This window comes from Podarcis cretensis (assembly GCF_951804945.1).
Source record: "Podarcis cretensis genome assembly, chromosome: 16".
NCBI classification, from domain to species: Eukaryota; Metazoa; Chordata; class Lepidosauria; order Squamata; family Lacertidae; genus Podarcis; species Podarcis cretensis.
Window position 1 is genome coordinate 4,633,884 of NC_137186.1, and position 21,190 is coordinate 4,655,073.

The 21,190-nt window shown below is 49.6% G+C and overlaps 1 protein-coding gene and 1 long non-coding RNA gene across 4 annotated transcripts in view; both read right to left on the minus strand.

The window, feature by feature from the left end:
- LOC307205877 overlaps positions 1–21,190 on the minus strand; it is a 278,382-nt gene that overhangs the window by 144,930 nt on the left and 112,262 nt on the right. The window lies entirely within an intron of this gene.
- The window catches only part of SEMA6C (semaphorin 6C), a 140,730-nt gene continuing 121,862 nt past the window's right edge, over positions 2,323–21,190 (minus strand). For 2 of the 3 annotated variants that reach the window (XM_079957955.1, XM_079957956.1), the window contains one exon: positions 2,323–5,821. In XM_079957955.1, coding sequence (XP_079814081.1) covers positions 4,584–5,821 — 1,238 coding nt within the window. In that variant the 3' untranslated portion in view covers positions 2,323–4,583. The remainder of the gene's footprint in view (positions 5,822–21,190) is intronic. The other variant, XR_013834030.1, reaches the window with a different exon arrangement.

Genomic DNA, 21,190 nt, shown 5'->3' on the forward strand with positions numbered 1-21,190 from the left:
GGAGGGGATTGTGCTGCGTGAACTGCCACTGCCGACCCCAATGTGAAAAACCTGAAACCAGGAATATCCTTTCCCCCATCTCAAGCCTCTCTGCCTTCCTTCTGCTCACTTGGAAGCCAGAAAGGCAAGCTGGTGGAGTAAACGAGGGGGTCAGCCTAGACTACTGCATTGGTATTGACATGGGGCTGCCCTTGGAAGCCGCACTTGGAGACCCGGGTTCGAATGTTGCACACAGTGATGAAAGCTCACCAGATGCGACTTGGGCCACACGCCTCTCAGCCTAACCTACCTCATAGGGTTGTTGTCGGGATTGAGGAGGGCCAGAACCACCTATACCCCTTGGAGGGCGATAGAAATACAAGAAATACAGGAAATAATAATTATTTTTTAAATGCAAAGGGCCTTTGTGATTTATTATGGCATCGGCTTTCGGGAAGCATGGCCATGGGTGATAAACTAATAAATCTATTACGGTCAAACGATAAACAAATCATATTGCGTTCTAATAAACCTGTCTGATTTCCGGACGGGCTCGTTTTCCAAGCCTGCTGCGTTCTCAGCCTTCTCCACCTGCAAAAACAACACGCCCCCCCCCTTTAACTAATTCAAACAATGAGTTCATCAATGGCCGGGAGATCAGGTGTTTCCTTGGTGGGTCGGTGGTCCTTCCTTACCCACCGGCCACCTGGGACGGTGTGGGGAGAGAGAGAGAGACAGACAGAGTGGGGGGGGGGGAGCCATCTGTCAGTGGGAAACAGGAAGGAACAGCAGCCGCCCCCCCAAAAAAAACCCCATGGAGTCTCCGGCTCACAGCCATCAATTCTTCTTGCAGTCAACGCAAGGGGGAGGAAAGGAGAGAGAAAATCTCGCCCAGACGTCTAGCAGGCGGCCCGATCAAACGGAGTGGTGGTGGTGGAGGTCGTAGCAATCTGCCAGATGTTCAGGGAGAGTTGAAACTCGCAAGGAGAGCATAGATTCCCCGGGAGCATCTGGCCCGAATTTTGCAAAAGGACCAGGGTTCCAAACAAGAGAACTTGCATCGCCCCTGCTAAATGCATTATTATTAGGCTAACCTGCATAGCTGTCAACTTCCCCCTTTTCTTGCGAGGAATCCTATTCGGAATAAGGGAAAGGGTGGGTGGGAAATCCCATCAATAAAAGAATGGCAAATTCAACTTTGTGAATATATAAATTTGGCAAGATTTGCAGCATTCTTAGGGGGACAATCGGACCAAAAATTAGCAAAAGAATGGGACTGTGTCAGCAAACTTTTTCAGCAGGGGGCCGGTCCACTGTCCCTCAGCGGGGGCTGGACTATTATTTTTTTTTGGGGGGGGGAATGAACGAATTCCTACGCCCTACAAATAACCCAGAGATGCATTTTAAATAAAAGGGCACATTCTACCCCTGTAAAAACACGCTGATTCCCGGACCGTCCGCGGGCCAGATTGAGAACGTGATTAGGCCGGATCCGGCCCCCGGGCCTTAGTTTCCCTACCCGTGTTCTATAGTAAGTATATTGGTATGTAACTAATGAAGCTTTGTAGGGTTAAAGAAATGGAAAAAACGGTGCAAAAGGTATAAAGATAGAGGTAATTTACATTAGAAGCAACAATTCAGAAACATTAAAAACTCTGAGGTCTCAAAACAGAGGAAGGAAGTCAATGTGTACGTGTATTTGTACGTAAAGTTTGTTAAGATAATATGGTTTTCTTTGTAGGTTTGTTTTCTGCTCTTTTTGTTTCATTTCCTCCCCCCTTTATCAATTTTATGTTTCTAATTTTTGTTGTAATTTCTCTTTGAAAATAAATAAAAATAAAAATAAAAAGGAGGGGAGAGTTGTTCTTGTGTTGGAATACTCCTTGTAGGTTTTCCACAGCCATTTGGTTGGCCGCTGTGAGAAAAGATGCTGGACTGGATGGGCTCCCTCTGGCCTGATCCAGCAGGGCTTTTCTTATGGAATCAAATAAACAAGGAGAGTTGAGAGCCCACCAACTGCTTTATAGATCTCTGTGCAATTCCAGTTAGAGGGGCAGGTATATTAAGGGTGCAGTTTTATGTACCAGAGACTGGGAGCATCTATTTCCCCCCCTTCTGGTGCTGCTAGGCTCCCTCCTCCTTTGCACATCCCCTGTGGTCAGCATGACCAATGGTTGGAGCTGATGACGGGAGCCGGGAGTCTTTCAATATCTGGAGGTTCCCCCCCCCCCAAGAAAACCAAGATATAACCCAAACTGGCAACTCCGGAGAAAACTCACAAAACAGGGTCTCCACAGACGTCCCCGTTTCCAAATTCCGCGAGGAAAGAACACAAAGAAACGGTTCTTCAAGACACAAAGAGATTATACATATATTTCAAGCATCGACTTGGGACAGATAATTCTGGATACCAAATGTACAGGTCCTCAGCTCTGCCGGACAGGGCCTCCGGATTGGTGTTCCTACACAGTAGGATATATTTATTGTCTCTGCTCTTTTCATATATGAAGTTAAACAAGGAAATATACACATCTATGAATACCTATGTACAACGCTTTTTTAAAAGACCTTCCGAGAGCAGTGTGCCAAAAAAACCCCAACCACCCTCCATGCTTGCGTTTTTCCCCTCCTTTTTTTTGAAAAAAAAAAAAATGGAACGGAGGCTTTCGACCTCGCCTGACACCCGCTCGGTTTGTATTCGTGGCAGGATCAACTGTCCTTTCCAAGGCTGCGGAAGCAGACGACAGCTGCTGAATCCCTTCCAAAGGAGAGATTTCTCCCCTCTCTGCTTCTTGAATTGCTATCAAACCCATAAAGGATGCAGCCAACAGTTTTAGGGACTGGTGTAAACATTTGCAGAGATTCAAACGGGGGTCTATATTTTTAAAAAGAGAACCCCCTCCCTGCTTTTTTAAATATCTCATAATTTTTTTAATATGGTTGCGTCTAATCAGCAAGGGAAATGGGGCTTTAGACCTGATCGCCTCTAGCGAGTCAGAAATGTTCCCAGGTGACCAAGCTGAACTTTTGTAAACTGGGGAGCTAGCCTGTCCTTCCTGTGTTTTGCTTGCTAGTCACCAACCCATGCATGTTCTCATACGTGGGGCAAATTCCTTGGAAACGAGGCCGCCGGAGGTCTTGAGGACTAGCGACTTGTGCGAACTTGGTTTGCAAAACCGGCTTAATTCGCGGAGCTAAAAACGAATAAAAAAGGAGGGGTTAAGGGCCAAGGGAATAAATGGACAATCTTAACTCCGGTGTCGGAAGGTGGCGGTGAAAAGTCGGTGAGTGAAAAATATGAGGTTTAAGGGGATCTCAAATGCTACATTCTGCTCTCCAGAAGGAGCTGGGATCCACACGGTCCAGAATATTCTTGCCGAAGAAGTAACTCGGAAGCAACTGTTCAAGAGTGAGCCACAAGCTTGTCCCTGTCCCAGCTCCACCTTCGGTCCAAAAATCAAGCCCAACAACTTAGAATTTCTCCAGGGAGACTGTCCCCAACTTTCAGAGTCCGCTACTTCACATTCCCAGGATGGCTGCACCAAAGAAATAAAATAAACGGACACCACGTTCTGGTCTCGAAGAAAGAAAAGTGCTACAATTTTGGTTTGGGGGACAAGGTCTTCCCTCGGTGGGGGGCACCCAACATGCTACATTCTAGACTCAAGGAAGGGTGCCGATAAAATGGCTCCAAAGGCAGATTTTGTGCCGGAGGCGGCCGTGGCCACATCAAGAGTCTCATTTCCAAAAGGAGTCCTCCTGTGTGTGTGTATAGGGTACCCAGCCCCAAAGCTAGCAAGGCCTGGGCCATTGTGGCTTTGAAGCCTGCTGTGAGAATATATTGAGAATATATCTTCAAACGAAGATCGGAAGCCAATTCAAGGTGAAAATAGCCTAAATTGGCCAAAGTGGTGAGCCTACTGTGATTTTTGCCCAGAGGGTGCAGAAACCCGACATTCTAGAAAGCTCAAGAGTTTGTGTTCTGCTTTAGCAACCTTCTAGTCCTCAAGTCCTCAAACGGGGGCGATCTGGACACAGAAGTCGCCCGGACTTCTCCTACAACAACCAGTTGCTACTTTCCTTCTCCCTTTATGAACCCCATCTCGGCCATCTACCTCCTTGCCCCCCAAACGAGCCTGCCCGAATTTCCGAAACCAGAATTGCACGAGGGCAAGGCGAAAAGAACTGTGGTAAGCTCTATTGGTGCATCAATTGCGGGTGCCCGGGATTCAGGAATGGCCTTTGCCCCTCAAAGCCACCTGTCTGAATGCCTTCGAAGACAGGAAAAAGGAGCGGAATCTGCTTATTTTGGCAACTCGGCTCAGTGGTCACGGGGAGGACCGGATAGGTCAAAGGAGCACGAGGCAGCCAATGGGGAGGGAGGAAAACCCAGCGCTTCCCCTCCCACCATTTCCCATATGCAAATGCCTCCCCCCACTGCAAGGCACGCTGGGAGTTGTAGTCCAGTTGTAGGCAGGTTGGCAGAAGCGAGTCTGTCCACTTGCCTTCCATCTTGAAACGGCTTCAGCGGCGGGGGGCTCCACTTTAGGCCTTGCTTGCCCCCCGGTACAGCTCCGGGCATCCGAAAAACAAACCCTGGAGGCTCAGTAACTAAATTGCCTGGAGGACTGGGCCGGGGGCGAGGACGGCATGAAAAGCCCCTGGGCGCCCACTCCTGGCTTGACCAGGGAGACCGATCGCTTGATGCCCCCGTGGCTGGCCAACGGGACCTGATCGCCGTAGCTGTGCTGCCGGGAGAGGAAGATGGCAGGATGGGCCCCCTCATGGGGCACCGAGGTCCCCGTGGAGTGCATGCGAGTCAGGAGAGACGAGGGCGGCCGGCCCGCCTGGCCCAGGCTGTGGTGGCGCGACAGCATGCCCCCGCCAACGTTCACCAGCTTGGGGGCGGCGCAGAGTGAGTGTCTGTGCGGCCGGGCGCCCGCTTTCTCGCTGGCCGTGGGCGGGTCCGGCGGCACGTCCAGCCTCCGCGGCAGGCTGTCCCTGGGCAGCGTGGAGGAGCTGTAGTACGGGGCGCTCTCCACGTCCGGGATCTGGGGCTGCACCCGGTTGGCAAAGGAAACGGCCGCGGGGGCGAAGCGGGGGCCAGCCAGGCCCTTGGCCGAGGAGCCCTCGGCTTCGTGGAGGTGTTTGAGAAGTTCCTCTAGGGCGGCCACCTCCACCCCTTTGGGCAGGTAGCACTGGGAGTGCCGCACCAGGACGCGTTCTGGGTTGGGGATCTTCTTCTCGTCCAGGTAGCCCGCCAGGGGGGCCTCGTAGCCGCGCAGGTGCCCGGGCCCCGCCACGGCGCTGGCGAACGGGAAAGGGTGGGCGTTGGAGACAGGGGTGTGGAACAAGGGCACCTTCCCCTGCGACTCCTTGGCGTTGTTGAAATTCTGGTTCTTCTCCCACTGGTTGCGAATGGCCTTCATGTTCTTGACGGGAAGTTCCGGGGTGGATTCTGGTGTGGGCAAACCGGACAGCTCCGGGTGGTGATCCTTGACGCCCGCCTTGGCCGCGACGGAGGTGGCCGGTGGTTCCTTCTCGCTGGGGAGCAAGGTGGTGTACAGCTTGGTGGCGGCGCCTTCGGCCAAGGCGTCTTTGGCCTGCGCCTCCAGCAACCCGTTCATCTTCGCCAGGCTCCGCAGCGACAGCGGGCGCTGGAGGCCGCCCTCGGAGTCCTTCCCAGCTCTCTTGGCTTTCTGGAAGCTGTGGTTGCAGTAGCAAGAGACCAGCAGCCCCGAGAGGAAGGCCCCCAAGACGAAGGCCACGAAGATGCATCCGATCAGGAAGGTGAAGTGGACCGTCGGGGCGTCCTCGCGACCGCCCGACTCCTGACGCACGCCTGGAGCCAGAGAAACAGAGAGTTAGGGGGCTGGGCGCCAACGTGGCCACCTCGCTTTACCTGGCAGGTGTAAGGGTGTCTCCGGCCCTCCAGGTTGGGACAGCCACCTGACTTGTCGGGGATTTTCGAGACGTGATCTCTGCGGGTTGGGCTAGATGACCCTCGGAACCCTTTCCAGCTGCCCAATTTTATGATTCGATGTTGCCCAACTACAACTCCCACCAGCCCCAGCATGCGTAAGGAAGGATGATGGGAGTTGTAGTTCAACAATATCTGGTGAGGGCGGGGAGCAAATTTGCCTCATTCGTATTATACTGGGTTGTGGCCAACGCAAGTCTTACTCAGAGGAGACCCACCGGAATGACTAAGACTAGAAGTAGAATTGTAGAGCTGAGAAGGGACAAGGGTCAACCTCCTGCAACGCAGGAAACGTTTGTCCAACAGGCGACTCGAACCCACAGCCCTGAGATTAAGAATCTCATGCTCTATCCCATCGTCCTGTTCATTAACTTCTATGGGTCTACGCTGAGTAGGGCTTGCGTTGCGTACAGCCCACTGCTCAGGTCCTTCTGAATACTAGGGAAAACTGGGAAGAATTTCAAGGAAGGGGCAGAAATTGTGGACTTATTCCAAAGTCTTTCCTACTTTCCAGCAGTTGCAGCCAATTTTTTAAAAATAGAGTTACTACCAAAATTTCACCTCAAGCAGACTTGAAAAGAAAAGAAGAAACAAACCCGCAACGTGGAAGAATCTCATATGAGAAATTTGGAAATCAGCCCAAATGAGAAGAAGGTTTTGCTGTAAAGATTAGCAGAACATCACAGCTAGAAAAAGAGCCGTGGGCATGTGACTAGCCAAATATCTCAATCTGTCTTGGAGTTTTTTTCTGTCTATACATCAAAACAAAACCCACAGAGGTCACATCCACACCATACATTGAAGGCACATGACCTCCACCAAAGAATTCTGGGAACTGTAGTTTACCCCTGCAGCGCTACAATTCCTGGCACCCTGAACAAACTATGTTTCCCAGGATTCTTTGGGAGAAGCCAGGTGTGTTAAATGCGCTTCAAACGCATGGTGTGGGTGCAATTGCAATTTCTCCTCCGTGGAGAGACAGAACGGCGATGAGGTGGGATGAGGAAGGTTGAGATGGCTGATGGAAAATGGAAATGGCGCCTGGTGGTTCAGCCGGGTGGATTTTGCAGGTGTGGGGCGACAGCGCCCCTCTTTTACCCAGCCGTCACAAAGCTTCAAGGCTTCTCCTCCTCCTCCCTGTGTGTCCAAGGAAAGAGCCGGTACGATTCACAATGCGGCCCTCTACAGGTCTACTGATGGTGACAGCAGCAACGAAATTAAAAGACGCCTGCTCCTTGGGAGAAAAGCAATGACAAACCTAGACAGCATCTGAAAAAGCAGAGACATCACCTTGCCAACAAAGGTCTGTATAGTTAAAGCTATGGTTTTCCCAGTAGTGATGTATGGAAGTGAGAGCTGGACCATAAAGAAGGCTGATCGCCGAAGAACGGATGCTTTTGAATTCTGGTGCTGGAGGAGATTCTTGAAAGTCCCATGGACTGCAAGAAGATCAAACCTCTCCATTCTGAAGGAAATCAGCCCTGAGTGCTCACTGGAAGGACAGATCCTGAAGCTGAGGCTCCAAGACTTTGGCCACCTCATGAGAAGAGAAGACTCCCTGGAAAAGACCGATGGAGGGCGCAAGGAGAAGGGGACGACGGAGGATGAGATTGTGGGACAGTGTTCTCGAAGCTACCAGCATGAGTTTGACCAAACTGCGGGAGGCAGTGGAAGACAGAAGTGCCTGGCGTGCTCTGGTCCAGGGGGTCACGAAGAGGCGGACACAACTAAATGACTAAACAACAACAACAGGTCTACTCGGAAGTCAGTCCTGCAGAGCTCCATGGGGCTGACCCCTAGGAAGTGGGGGGGCTGGACCAGGTTGTAGGGATTTCAGCCTATTTCCGGTTTGTGCCGATGTTGCATTGGCCGCCCTGCCCCAATCTGTGGCCCGATTCATCCCAGAAACCAGCCTGATCAATAGCCAGAGAAGTTGGGAGTTATAGTATGGCAACGCATGGAGGGCGCCAGGCTCCCAATGGCTGCGTTAATCGAGAACGCCTTCCTTTCCTGCAGAAGGTCCTGGGTTCAGGTCCCGAGATCTCCTGGTGGGTCTGGGGACAGACTGTCTGTTTGAAACCCTGGACAGCTGCTGCCGATCAGTGTAGACAATATTAGGCGGACCAGCAGCTCTGACTCAGCGCTCCCATGCTTTGCGTATGCTCAAAGGTTCACAGAGGCCCTGGAAGCACAGTCACAAAACCTTAAAGCAGATTAAAAATGCCTTATGCCTTTTTAAACATTCTTATTTTAAGATACCCTTTAACGAGCCCTTTTAATGAGCTCAAACGGTACAATTAAAAGAAAATGGATCATTTAATATGGCTTTAAAGGGCGCTAATGTAAAATTTCCATTTATACCGCACTTTTAATGGACCAGAATAATATATATATTGCTATTTAATAATAATAATAAAAATCTTTATGCTATGGAAGATTGTGCCTCACTTACCCAGGGCACGGGAAAAGTCTAGAGTTTTAAAATACAACATTAATTTCAATTATTTTTAATCTTGCTGCTGCTTTTTTTACAGAAAAAGATCTTTACTGCTGCGTCTCTACTGCAATTTTGCCAGGGCAGAAAAGGCAGAACATTATATGTATTTTAGTAATGAAGTTCATTTATTTTACTGGATTCCTGCTCCCTCCCACCTCCCCGGTTAATTATCTTTGATGCTTTCACTTTGGGCTTTTAGAAGTCTGAACGCCCCAATTTAATTAATTTCAGTATTCGAACCCGATTCTGCCTTCCCCTGTGTAAATAACGATCATTGAGGGAAAAGACTTTCGAAAGGCAGAAAATATGCTCTCATTTAATATGGGAGGAGGGGACCCTCAGAGCATTGCTCACAAGCGGCCCTCCACACCTCTCTTCTCTGGCCCTCAGAACTCTTCCACCCTCCTTGAGTGCTTTTGCCTGCCTGGAAGGAGACCTTGAAATACAATCACCTCCCTCTCTCTCTCTGCAAATATCGTGACTTTTCCGTGGGCGGAGCCTACTATGTATCGGGGGGTGGCCTCTTTGGCCCCGTCCCTTTGGTCGTTGACCCCGCCCACCAGATTCGGGGCATGTGTGTGATGGAGAATAGAGCACAAAAGTTCAGGAGAGCGAGAGATGGGACATTCTGCACATGCTCAGAGGCTTTTCATGATTCGGTTTTCTATTTTCCTAGAATTCCCTTTTAACTGTTCTGCTACTTTAATGGGTTTCATTGCACTTTTTTAAAATAGCAGACGCTTATTTCCGTGTTTTGATGCAATGGTTTGATTGTGTGTTTTAAATGTGTGCACTTACATTCTTTCGGCATGTGATTTTCCGCTTGCAAACGGCTTGGGAGTCACCTTGACAATTAAACGGTAATATAATACATGATTATTAATGATGGTGATGATAATACTACTACTAATAATTACATTTATATACCGTTCAATTATTAGGGTGGCTTCCAAGCTAATAATAATAATAATAATAATAATAATAATAATAATAATATTTAGATTGATATCTGGCACTGTCAGCAAGTTCAGAAACAATAGTTTGTCTCCAACTGAGTTCTACTCAGAGTAGAACCTATTGAAACCAATGCACGAAAGGGAGCAATGTCAATTCATGTCATGGGCTCTACTCTTAAGCAGGCCTAGCAATGGATCTAACACTCTGGTCCAGTGGGAGCCTAGAACATTAATGGAGTGTTAGGAGAAAATTGGTTTTCTTTTTAAAATATATGTTGTTTTTTTTGAGCAGGATAAGTTAGGTGTGTGTGTGTGTGTGTGTGTGTATAGAATCCACATGCTTTAAATTAATTCAGAACCAGAGGCAAAGACTCAGCCAAATGGCTCTGGGATGCGTTTGTTCCTCATAGACCTGGATGATCAGGAAAAGCCATCAAGGAGCTGACAGTTTCGTTGTTAAAAATGTGGAAAAAGAATAAGACTGGGGTTTATTTGCGGGGCGGGGGGAGAAGGTGAATAGGGGGGAAAGGAATAAAAGAAAAAACAGATGGCAGGAGGGGGGAAGGGACAAAGGAAGGCCTAAAAAGCAAAAATCCATTAAAAAAAAAAAAGGAAAATACTAAGGGAAGATGAGAAGGGAAATGATGGCTGCTGTGTTTTTCTCCTTGAGAGAGTTAGTTCCACCCTGAATTGCGCCCAACAGTTTCTCTCCTTCCCTCTTTTGGAAGAGAGGGGAAACGGGCACCTTCAAACTGGCTCAAACTCCGCAGACACCCAACTGTGTAAGCACCCAGGTTTCACAGAGTTCTGCGTCACATGGGACGAAGAGCTCAGTGTTACCCAGAAGACTGCATTCAGCGACAGATGTCCGCATGGTTTTGACCTCACCGCTTTTAGGGGGGTGGGATCCAGCTGCCTGAGGGATTGCTGCTTCTGACAAGCCACCGGTGCAAGCCTCGGCCATGACCCTTGCCGCCAAGGTGGACCTGAACTGAACGCACATTTCTTCCCTGTTTAGCCTCCCTGCCCCTTCTCCTCCCCTCTCCTCTCTAACATCTCGTGTGTAGGTCAATTTCACCCGCGCAGGCCTGGCCATGACCTGCCGAATTTGGGGGTCCCGTTTCGGAATGGAGGCTCCTAGGGGCCAGAGCCCGACCTGCCTTGACAAACAACCTTCCTTTAACCACGGATATTTATGCTGTTAAAGGGGATGGATCTTCGAAGAGGGAAGGTATTCGGGACACACAGCAAGGAGGAGAAAGCACGAAGCTTCGGGGCCCAATAATAGTCAAAAGTGATCAGCTTTGGGGGCAGGAATGGGGTCCCCTCTTCTTCCCTCCCCTCCCAATCCTGTGCTTCTTTTTCAGAAGTCTTGGTGGTGGCCAGGGAGACACACACAAAAAGAATTAAGCCCGCCATTCACTTGAACCAGACTTATCGGCTGTTGGGGAGAGGGCTGGCTCCAAAATTGAGCCCATCTACGTGGCAACTGGTCTCCTCTGCTCCTTGCGTGAGCAGAAAAGTTGGGGGATTTTTTTGTGATCATTCAAAGGCCACGGAAACCTCTGGACCATGGCATTTCCAGACACAAAGGCATGTCTGGTGGGTGCCAAATGCGGGGCCCGCCCCCTCCCTCCCTCCCGGCAAAACACATTTTTTGTACGATGCACAACCTGGGATGGGAAGAACAGGGTGAAATATTTTGCGGAACGGGCCAGCCTCTCCTCTCGAGGGTGCGATAAACCATGCGGTTAGTAACTGGGAAAATCTCTTTCAGGAGAAGCGCAGACTCTTAGCCCCCGCTTTCCCCCCTCCTTCCCCCCCCCAAGGTTACCCGGAGCAAACGTGCACAAGTGTGTTAACACGAGGGTCGTGAGACACGTGCGGAAAAGGGCACCCGTTCCACGGGGAAGCTGCCAGGCTGTTAGAGGAGGGTGCAAGGCGCTGAGAGGAAACATGGAGCCACGTCAGACCGGCTGCCACGCATAACCAGACCACGCGCCTCAGGGGCTCACGTTCACGAGCCAGTGGCGTCGCACGATGGTGTTACGGAGAGTCCATATTATCCAAACAGATCCCACCTCTTCTGCTCATCTCAGCAAATTTCTCTTTCTGGGCCTCCATCTGGGGACAGCTGAATTCGAACCCAGTGCCTTTGGCCCCTATTGCCTTTCTGGCACCAGTCAGATAAACACTACTCAGATAGATGCTTCTAGGAAGCATAAAGTCACGCCTGTTAATTGCAAGGGAGCTACTCTCGCACAATGCAGCGCTTCATCCTCTAAACCGGCCTTTCCCAACCTGTGGGTCCCCAGATGTTGTTGGACTACAACTCCTATCACCCCTAGCTAGCAAGGCCAGAGCTCAGGGATGATGGGAGTTGTAGTCCAACAACATCTGGGGACCCACAGGTTGAGAACCGCTGCCTAAACTTTCTTTAAAAACCTCTCCCTCCTTCAATGCTGGAACCTAGAGGGTTATCTGAAGAGTCTTTTCAGACTCAGGAGCGGCTTGGTGATGGAATGCCTAGTAGGATGGAATAAGCCTGCGGAACTCCAGGCCACAAGATCCGGCAGTGGCCGAGGGCTTAGAGAGCTGGGGAAAGGACGAAGAGAGGTCGTAAGAACCTAAGAAAAACTGTGTTGAATCAGGCCAGCGGCCCATCTAGTCCAGCCAAAACATTGCTGCAATGGGAAGCGAGGGCGACTCTCCCCATTTACGACCCCCAGCAACTGGTATTCAGTGGAGGCTGATAGGCCTTCCAGGAGCTCATGTAGTTTAAAGCCATCTAAGTTGGTGGCCTCCTGCAGCGGTGAGTTCCACAGTTTTATCCATGCTCTGTGCATGAAGAACTCCTTCCTGAGTCTCTCAAACTTCGGCCTCCTTGGATAACCGTGTGATGGGTGACGATAGGGAGAAAAGCGTCCCTCTGGCTACTTCCTCAGTACCACAAATAATTTGAGATGCTCCTTACAGCGTCCCCGCTTCCTGGATTTATCTTTTGAGATCTCTTCCCCTCCTCTAAGTTCATTTGCAGCTTAATAGGCCCAAAGTACGTCAGCCGGCGCAGCAGAGATGATCTCGCCTTCGGATTTTTCCCGCGGACAGACTCTCCCACTGTCTCTGCCCGGCAATTTCTATCTTCTGTGTTCTTCAGGGGTCAGCGGACAAAAGGATGCGTCCCCCCCCATCGCATTATCCATGCCTCAATTTCCGCCCCCCCTCCCAGTCCACAGAACAAAGTATGAGGTGCGCAGGTTGGGGGGCAAATTTTGTTAGCTTTCGGGAATTGCAAAAATCCCATCATTTTGTTGGAGAGATGCACAAAAGAAAGGTAAACCATTTCCCACGGAGAAAACAATGAAGCGCAGAAAAAAAGGGCCTCCATGGAAACTCAATTTCTTTCTTTGCTTTTTTATATTATTATTTTTTTTGTAAAAAGGAAAAACACTGGGTGAGCGGAGGAGAGAGGGACAGAAATAAACAAGGCGGCTATAAAACCCAATGAATGTCAAGGGCTATATAGCTAGCTAGCACTCCAGGTTTTTCAAAAGAGGGCATTAAAAATAAAACGACAAGAAAAGGTGCCGGTGCTTTAAAGGAGTAGATTAACCAACTATTTGTCGAGTTGATTAATCTGTCAGGACCCATTTGTAAGCATGTGGGCAGGAGAGTTTGAAGGACAAAGCTGTCGTTTTTTTTCAGAGGCGGCTTGGGATTTGTTAACAGGGGAAAAGAGGAATGAACAATATTTACAGCCAGGCAGCTCTTTTTCTGCTAACAGCCGCCATTGACCGCATTGGGGGCTGCACAAAAAGATCTGGATCGAGCCTTGCTTACCGTCCTGCTTCTCCAGCACAGGCGAGGTTTGATGCCTTGGGGGGGGGGCTCCAAAAAAACAGGGCATGGAAAACACCAGCCCTCTGCTGTAGTTACACCTGCTATACTGCTCCTGGATCTGGAGGCTCCATTGGAGTACTGTGTCCAGTTCTGGGCACCACAGTTCAAGGAGGACACTGACAAACTGGAACGTGTCCAGAGGAGGGCAACCAAAATGGTCAAAGGCCTGGAAACGATGCCTTATGAGGAACGACTAAGGGAGCTGGGCATGTTTAGCCTGGAGAAGAGGAGGTTAAGGGGTGATATGATAGCCATGTTCAAATAGATAAAAGGATGTCACATAGAGGAGGGAGAAAGGTTGTTTTCTGCTGCTCCACAGAAGCGGACACGGAGCAATGGCTCCAAACTACAAGAAAGAAGATTCCACCTACACATTAGGAAGAACTTCCTGACAGTAAGAGCTGTTTGACAGTGGAATTTGCTGCCAAGGAGTGTGGTGGAGTCTCCTTCTTTGGAGGTCTTTAAGCAGAGGCTTGACAACCATATGTCAGGAGTGCTCTGATGGTGTTTCCTGCTTGGCAGGGGGTTGGACTCGATGGCCCTTGCGGTCTCTTCCAACTCTAGGATTCTATGATTCTATTCTATGATTCTATGATTTAAGTTCTCAAGCCTCTGATCAGCCAACCTGCCCTTTCCTAGCTGTTACCGTATTTTGCGCTCTATAGGACGCACAAGACGATAAGACGCACCTAGTTTTTTTTGGGGGGGGGGAGGAAACAAGAAAGAAGAAATTCTGAATCCCAGAAGCCAGAACAGCAAGAGGGATCTGGCTTCTGGGATAGTCTCTTGCTGTTCTGGCTTCTGGGATAGCCGCTGAACCTTCTCCCAGGCAGCGGGATGAAGGCTCCCCCTGCCTGGAAGAGGCTGCGTGCGGGTAAGCTGCCCTCTGTACCTTCCCCCATCTCCTGCAAGAACCGCACGCTCTTTAAAGGGAGCGCGGTTCTTGGGGGCTTTACTGGGAGGTGGGGGAAGGGACAGAGCCCCCACTTCCCGCAAGAGCCGCGCGAAGCCTCCGCAGGGCACGGGGAGCCTTCATCCCCGTGTCCTGCGGAGGCTTCTGGAGCAGCCCGTGAAGCTTCCGGAGCAGCGGCGTAGCGTGGGTTGTCAGCACCCGGGGCAAGGCAAGTAATTTGCGCCCCCTAACCCCTAACCTGCCGCCGCTGCCAGCTTCTTCTTGCTGCTGCCTGGGCTGGGGTATTTACGGTAAGGTAGCCACGGCGGCGATGGCGGCGGGTCCGTGTCAGGTGATCTGAGGCGAGTTGCCGCTGGCGCTGCCGCCCAAATGACGCCGCTTGCCCAGCGGAGGAGGAGGAGGGCAGAGAGGCGAGGAAAATGCAACATGGCCCAGCAGCTGCGGTGGCGGCGGCGGGGCTGTGAGGAGGGGCTGCCTGGCGCGCCCTCCGTGGCCCTGACGCGCGGGGACTGCGACGAGCGCTGAGAGCCGCTGCCTGCCGGACGCCTTCAGCCCGGACGCGCGCACAGCTCGTCGGTTCCGCAAGACATGGGGCTCTGCTGCAGCCTGCGCCCGAGGCTCTTCGGCGACTCCGGAGGCTGCGCAGCGCTCCCTCTCTATGTTCTGCATTTTGGCTTAGCTGCGCAGCCTGCATTCGCTCCATAAGACGCACACACATTTCCCCTTACTTTTAAGGAGGGGGAAAAGTGAATCTTATAGAGCGAAAAATACGGTATATCCCTTCAGAAAACCTGAGCGATGCCCCTTGTCTAACTCGCTTCAAACCCCCTCCTTGAAACCTCGTCTTTTCTGCAACCCTTTCGGCAGAATCCCCTGGTCTCTGCACCCTGCTTTAAAACCAATACAGTGGTACCTTGGTTCTCAAACTTAATCCGTTCCGGAAGTCCATTCCAAAACCAAAGCGTTCCAAAACCAAGGCGCGCTTTCCCATAGAAAGTAACGCAAAATGGATTAATCCGTTCCAGGCTTTTAAAAACAACCTCTGAAGCAGTAATTTAACATGAATTTTACTATCTAATGAGACCATTGATCCATAAAATGAAAGCCGTGGTCCCACAATCAATCAATCAATCAATCAATCAATCAGTAGCTGAACTGGGTTCCACACAGTCGCAAAAAAAACACCAAAAAGAGCTGCAAAAACAAAGACGCAAAATAAATAGCAAAAACAGACAGACCTCAACTTAACACTCAAAACAGAAGTGTGGTACTCAAATTGGAAGCGTAAGACTCAAAACGGAGCACATTCGGCTTCCGAAAAAAGTTCGTAAACCGGAACACTTACTTCCATGCTTGTCATGTTTGGGCTCCAAGTTGTTTGAGTACCAAGGCGTTTGAGAACCAAGGGACCACTGTATAGCAGAATAGTTGATCCTGGACTTAACCCTCTCTCTCTTCCCTTTGCTCTGGCACCACCGCATGATATACAGTCGTACCTCGGAAGTCAAACAGAAACTGTTCCGGAAGTCCGTTCGACTTCCAAAACGTTCGACTTCCTAAGCGCGGCTTCCGATTGGCTGCAGGAAGCTCCTGCAGCCAATCGGAAGCCCCGCCGGACGTTCAGCTTCCGAAAGAACATTTGAAAACCGGAACACTCACTTCCGGTTTTCGATTGTTCGGGAGCCGAAACATACGAGTTCTGGGGCGTTCGAGAACCGAGGCATGACTGCACAACTGTAAGCCCTTTGGGGCAGGGGTCTACAGGGTCTCCCATTCTAATGCCACCATGTGCAGAGACCGTGCTACGTAAGCAAGTAAAAAAATATATTTTTCTAGCTTTAGGTATGTATATTTCGCGGTGTATCATCCTCTCCCCTAAATCTGGATGGGGGTGAGGTTTAAGCCCTACTGAAACCTTGCAACAGGAACATAACAGTGCTAACTATTATTTCTTGACTATTTCCACCCACTGCATCAACAATCAGGACTAGCCTCTTTGGATTCTGCAAACAAAATCCAGCTGTTGGGGTTTGAGGAAGAATATCTAACCATCTCCCTCCTGGGAAAGTCTGATTTCTCTCCCCCCTCCACTACAATTCACCAATTCCTGTATAAAAATGGAATTTTTTTACTCATCGGTTTTCCTGGGACACCCCCCCCCACAAAAAATCCCTGCAACATTTGGAGGAATTTAGCAAGCAAGGCCCAGAATCTATTCAGACTCTGCAAGGTCCACAAGCATTTTTACAGGCAAGGGGGGGTGGAATCTGTGGCCCTCCAGATGTGGCCGGAATCTCAACACCAGTCCTGATCATCGGTCATGCTGGCTGCTATGAGCTGGACCCCAGCAGCAACATCTGGAATGCCACAGATGTTCCCCAACTCTGCTCATTCATAAAACCCTGGGTGAATTTATTTTGTTGACTATTATGGCTCTGCACTAATAAAAAAAATTTCCAAACCACTCCCCCCTCGTAAGGACCTAATTAGAGTCTGGTTTCTGGATGAGGCCAGATCAATCGAGTTCAGTATCCTATTCTCACATTGGCCAATCAGACGCCTTTTTTGGGGAAACCCAACATTTTGTTCGTCTTTTTGGGGCAAAGGGGGAGAATGTCATCGCAAAATTCGGAGAGGTGTGAATTTCAAAGCTGCCGTTCGGTTATTGAATTCTTTCGGGGAGAGCGAGTTACTTTTAAACACAGAATTAACTGAATTTCTTCCCCATCACTAAGGACTGCCTTGTTTTATAACGGGAACAACCTGGTGCTCTTTGGAACGCTAAAATTATTTCAGAGGTGCTTTTGAACGCAGCCCTCGCTTTTGGAAAGAAGATTGACAAGCCAGCGGTTCCTTCGATAAATATTCTCTCTCCGAGACCCCTTTTCTTTCTCCTTAACCCCCTTCATGGAAAACAGGAAGTCTCAAGTCTGGTGTATTTTTCCTGCCTTTTCAAAACTTCACAATAAAAGTCTCCCTGTCTGCAAGCCCAGATAGCAGCAGCCAGCGGTCTTATTTTACTGCCTCCAACTCACAACTGTAACATAAACCAGAGAGGCTTTTGCCCGGCTAAGCTCTACTCAGAGTAGACATGTTGAAAATAATAATAATAATAATACTAATAATAATAATAATAATAATAAATTTTATTTATACCCCGCCCTCCCCGGCCAAAGCCAGGCTCAGGGCGGCTAACAACAGTAAAAATACAGTAAAAACATAAGGGGGGGGGGAAAACCAATTTAAAATACAGGTTAGAATGCAATTTAAAATGCAGATGTATTAAAGCCATAAGGGGAGCGAAACATAAGGGTCAGACTGAGTCCAAACCAAAGGCCAGGCGGAACAGCTCTGTCTTGCAGGCCCTGCGGAAAGATGTCAAGTCCCGCAGGGCCCTAGTCTCTTGTGACAGAGCGTTCCACCAAGTCGGAGCCAGTACTGAAAAGGCCCTGGCCCTAGTTGAGACCAATCTAACCTCCTTGAGGCTCGGGACCTCCAAAGTGTTGTTGTTTGTGGACCTTAATGGTCCTCCGCGGGGCATACCAGGAGAGGCGGTCCCGTAGGTACGGGGGTCCTAGGTTGCATAGGGCTTTAAAGATCAAAACCAGTACCTTAAACCTGACCCTGTACTCCACCGGGAGCCAGTGCAACTGGTATAGGACTGGGTGAATGTGATCCCGCAGCGAGGACCCCGTAAGGAGTCTTGCCGCGGCATTCTGCACCCGCTGGAGTTTCTGGGTCAGTCTCAAGGGCAGCCCCGCGTAGAGTGAGTTACAATAATCAAGCCTGGAGGTGACCGTCGCATGGATCACAGTGGCCAGATCAGGGCGAGAAAGGTAAGGGACCAACTGCTTAATACGGCGGAGATGGAAAAAGGACCTTTGTTTGCCATGCCTGCTAATTTCAATGGGGCTATCCTGAGTAGGGCCCTTGCGGGACGCAACCCTCCAAAATTCTCTTTGAAAAATCCCTCCCTTAGAGGATACTAGAACTTGCGGATTGTCTTGGAGAAACTGTTTTGCAGCATATTTAGGAGTGGCCAAAAAGGGGAAAGGCTTCATTGTGTAATGCGAAGTCGGATGGAACAAACCTGTGGAACTTCTGGCTACAAGATCTGGCAGTGGCCAGGGGCTTAAAGGGCTGGAAAGAGGAGGAAGAGAGTTCATAATCTAAGAAGAGCCAGTCACTCATCTAGTAGTTCATCATCTTCCTCCTCCATGATTTATCTAATCCTCTTTCAAAGCCCTCTGAATTGGTGGCCATTACTGTCTCCTGTGGCAGGCAGTTCCACAGGGTAACGATGTGCTGCATGTATGGAAACAGAAACTGGAGAGGTGGCGGGATACGTTTAGCATTGTAATTGTACAGGCCGCAGAAAACCGCTTTCCTCAGCACAGGATTTCATTGTTCGGGAGCTTTCTTTGTTTTTTTAAAGTGGCGTGTGGTCAAATAATTAAAATAACGCCAAACGAGAAGAGCATCTGAAAACGGCACACACAAACACCGTCCCGTTCACCCGTCCCAACGAGATCGGCTGAACTGGCGGCCTTGGCAAAGGCAGGCCGAACGGAAGGTTTAATGCTGAACAGCTGATCTCCAGAAATAAAAAAAAAGGGAGAGCGTCCTTTTTAAAAATAAAATAAAAGACACGTTTGCCCCTTGGCAAGAAGATTGCAAGCTAATTAGCGGCGGGCCTCTGCCAAGCCTGCCTTACTCTCCCCGCCCCAGTCAGGGTTGTGCAACGGTTTGATGTTTCGTTCCTTGAAAGCTGTTCTGTGGGTAGCTGTGCTTTTCTTTGCTCTGAATAGGAGGAAGTTTTGTTCAGAGGTTGCCCCCCTCTAACTGCATCCCCGTTTCCTCGAGTGCCGTGGGGGCCTGCGTGTTTGGATCCGCACGCCAGGTCAATAAAATGAGCAGAAACCAGAGCTAAGTGTTTGGCAGCCTCAAGGGGGCTGCCTGGCCCTTGGAACAACTACATCCAGCCCATTCACTTTCTCTCTCTCAACCACAGCTTTATTTGCAACCCAAATATCATTTGCCTTTCTGGGACACGTCCCTGGACTCCGAGCAATGCCTCTGGACTGCCGGGGTGGAAGGCAGAGAGTGGGCAAGAGCTAGCCTGCAAAACACTGCTAAACCTTAGGGTACGTAAATACAATCCTGGTAACAACACACATGACGTAACAGGCTGTTTTTGACTATGCAACTTCTATTTCAAACACAATTCAACATATAATAAATAAATAAATTTTATTTATACCCCGCCCTTCTCAGTTCAGAAAACCGGGCTCAGGGCGGCTTACAACAAATTTAAAACACTTAATTGATGCAACAAAAAACAGCATAAAATGCAGTATAAAACAGGAACAACAATAAATTCAGAATTCAAAAATCAATTTGGGGGGGGGAAATCCATCCAATAAACATTAGATGATCACCAGGGCTAGCTGGCTAAATTAGTCCTATTTGGGCCAGCGAGGAGACCAGGGGAGAATTAGCTGTGGGATCCCAGAGTGGGTAATCTTCATAAAAAGGGGAGGGGGAGGGCAGGAAGAGGAATAAAAGATCAGGCTAAGTTCAAATTGAAAGCCAGGCGGAATAGCTCTGTCTTACAGGCCCTGCGGAAGGAAGTTAAATCCTGCAGGGCCCTGGTCTCATGGGACAGAGCATTCCACCAGGTCGGAGCCAACACTGAGAAGGCCCTGGCCCTGGTGGAGGATAGTCTGGCTTCCTTAGGGCCCGGGACCTCTAAACTATGATTATTCATGGACCTTAAGGTCCTCTGTGGGGCAGACCAGGAGAGGCGGTCCCGTAAATACGAGGGCCCTAAGCCATATTATATCTCACAAAGTGTAATTCCATAGACCAACACATCATGAAAACAGAACATGGTCAGGAGACCATCCATTGGGCTTTAATTTCTCTTGACATGTTCTGCTTGCATGATGTGTTGGTCTATGGAATTACACTTTGTGAGATATTATATGTTGAATTGTGTTTGAAATAGAAGTTACATAGTGAAAAACAGCCTATTACCTTGTGTGTGTCGTTACCAGGAGCTAGCCTGCGGCAGGAAAGTAAGGTCTCCATTAACCGGACCACTCCCTTTTGCCTCTGGATCCGTCCCCCATCAGAATGTGGCCCACAGGAGGTTTCAAAGAAGGGAAAGTTGCTCTCGGAGCACTGCTGTCAGTCAAGATGTTTTGACAAGCCAGAATTTGCTTTTGCTTCCAAGGGTCTGGAAACCATGCCGGATGAGGAACGGTTGAAGGAGCTGGGTTTGTTTAGCCTGGAAAAGTGGAGACTGAGAGGAGATACAACAGCCATCTTCAAATATCTCAAGGGCCTTCATCTTGTTTTCTTCTGCTCCAAAGGATAGGGCTTGCAAGAAAGGAGGAGAGGGCCTTCTCGGTGGTGGCGCCCGCCCTGTGGAACACCCTCCCACCAGATGTCAAGGAGATAAACAACTATCGGACGTTTAGAAGACATCTGAAGACATGTGGGTTGTTTTACGAATGCCACAAAACCCCTGGACCTGTTCAGTCAGACGAGTGTATGGCTCTCACCCCTCCAAACTGAGGATTTTCCTGCAGCCAGAGAAATGCTGCCCTATTTTCACAAGACCCAGACATGTGGGCAGGTGCGAGGATGAGAGAAGCTAAAACTGGCTGACCCAGTTTGGCCTTCCCAAAATAAGGATCTAGTCCTCATGGTGTTGGGGGAGAAGTTAATGGCTGCCATTTATGGCGAAGGGGCAAAGCTGGAACAAGTCGATGAGATGTCTCTCGTTATATATACATATAAAGGAAGATGAGCTATGTCCCAGATTCCTTACAGGCTGTGTGTCCTGTCCCCCATTCTGCTTTATTTAGGATTACCGGAACATATACTGACTGAGGCACTTGTTGTTGTTGTTTAGTCGTTTAGTCGTGTCCGCCTCTTCGTGACCCCCTGGACCAGAGCAC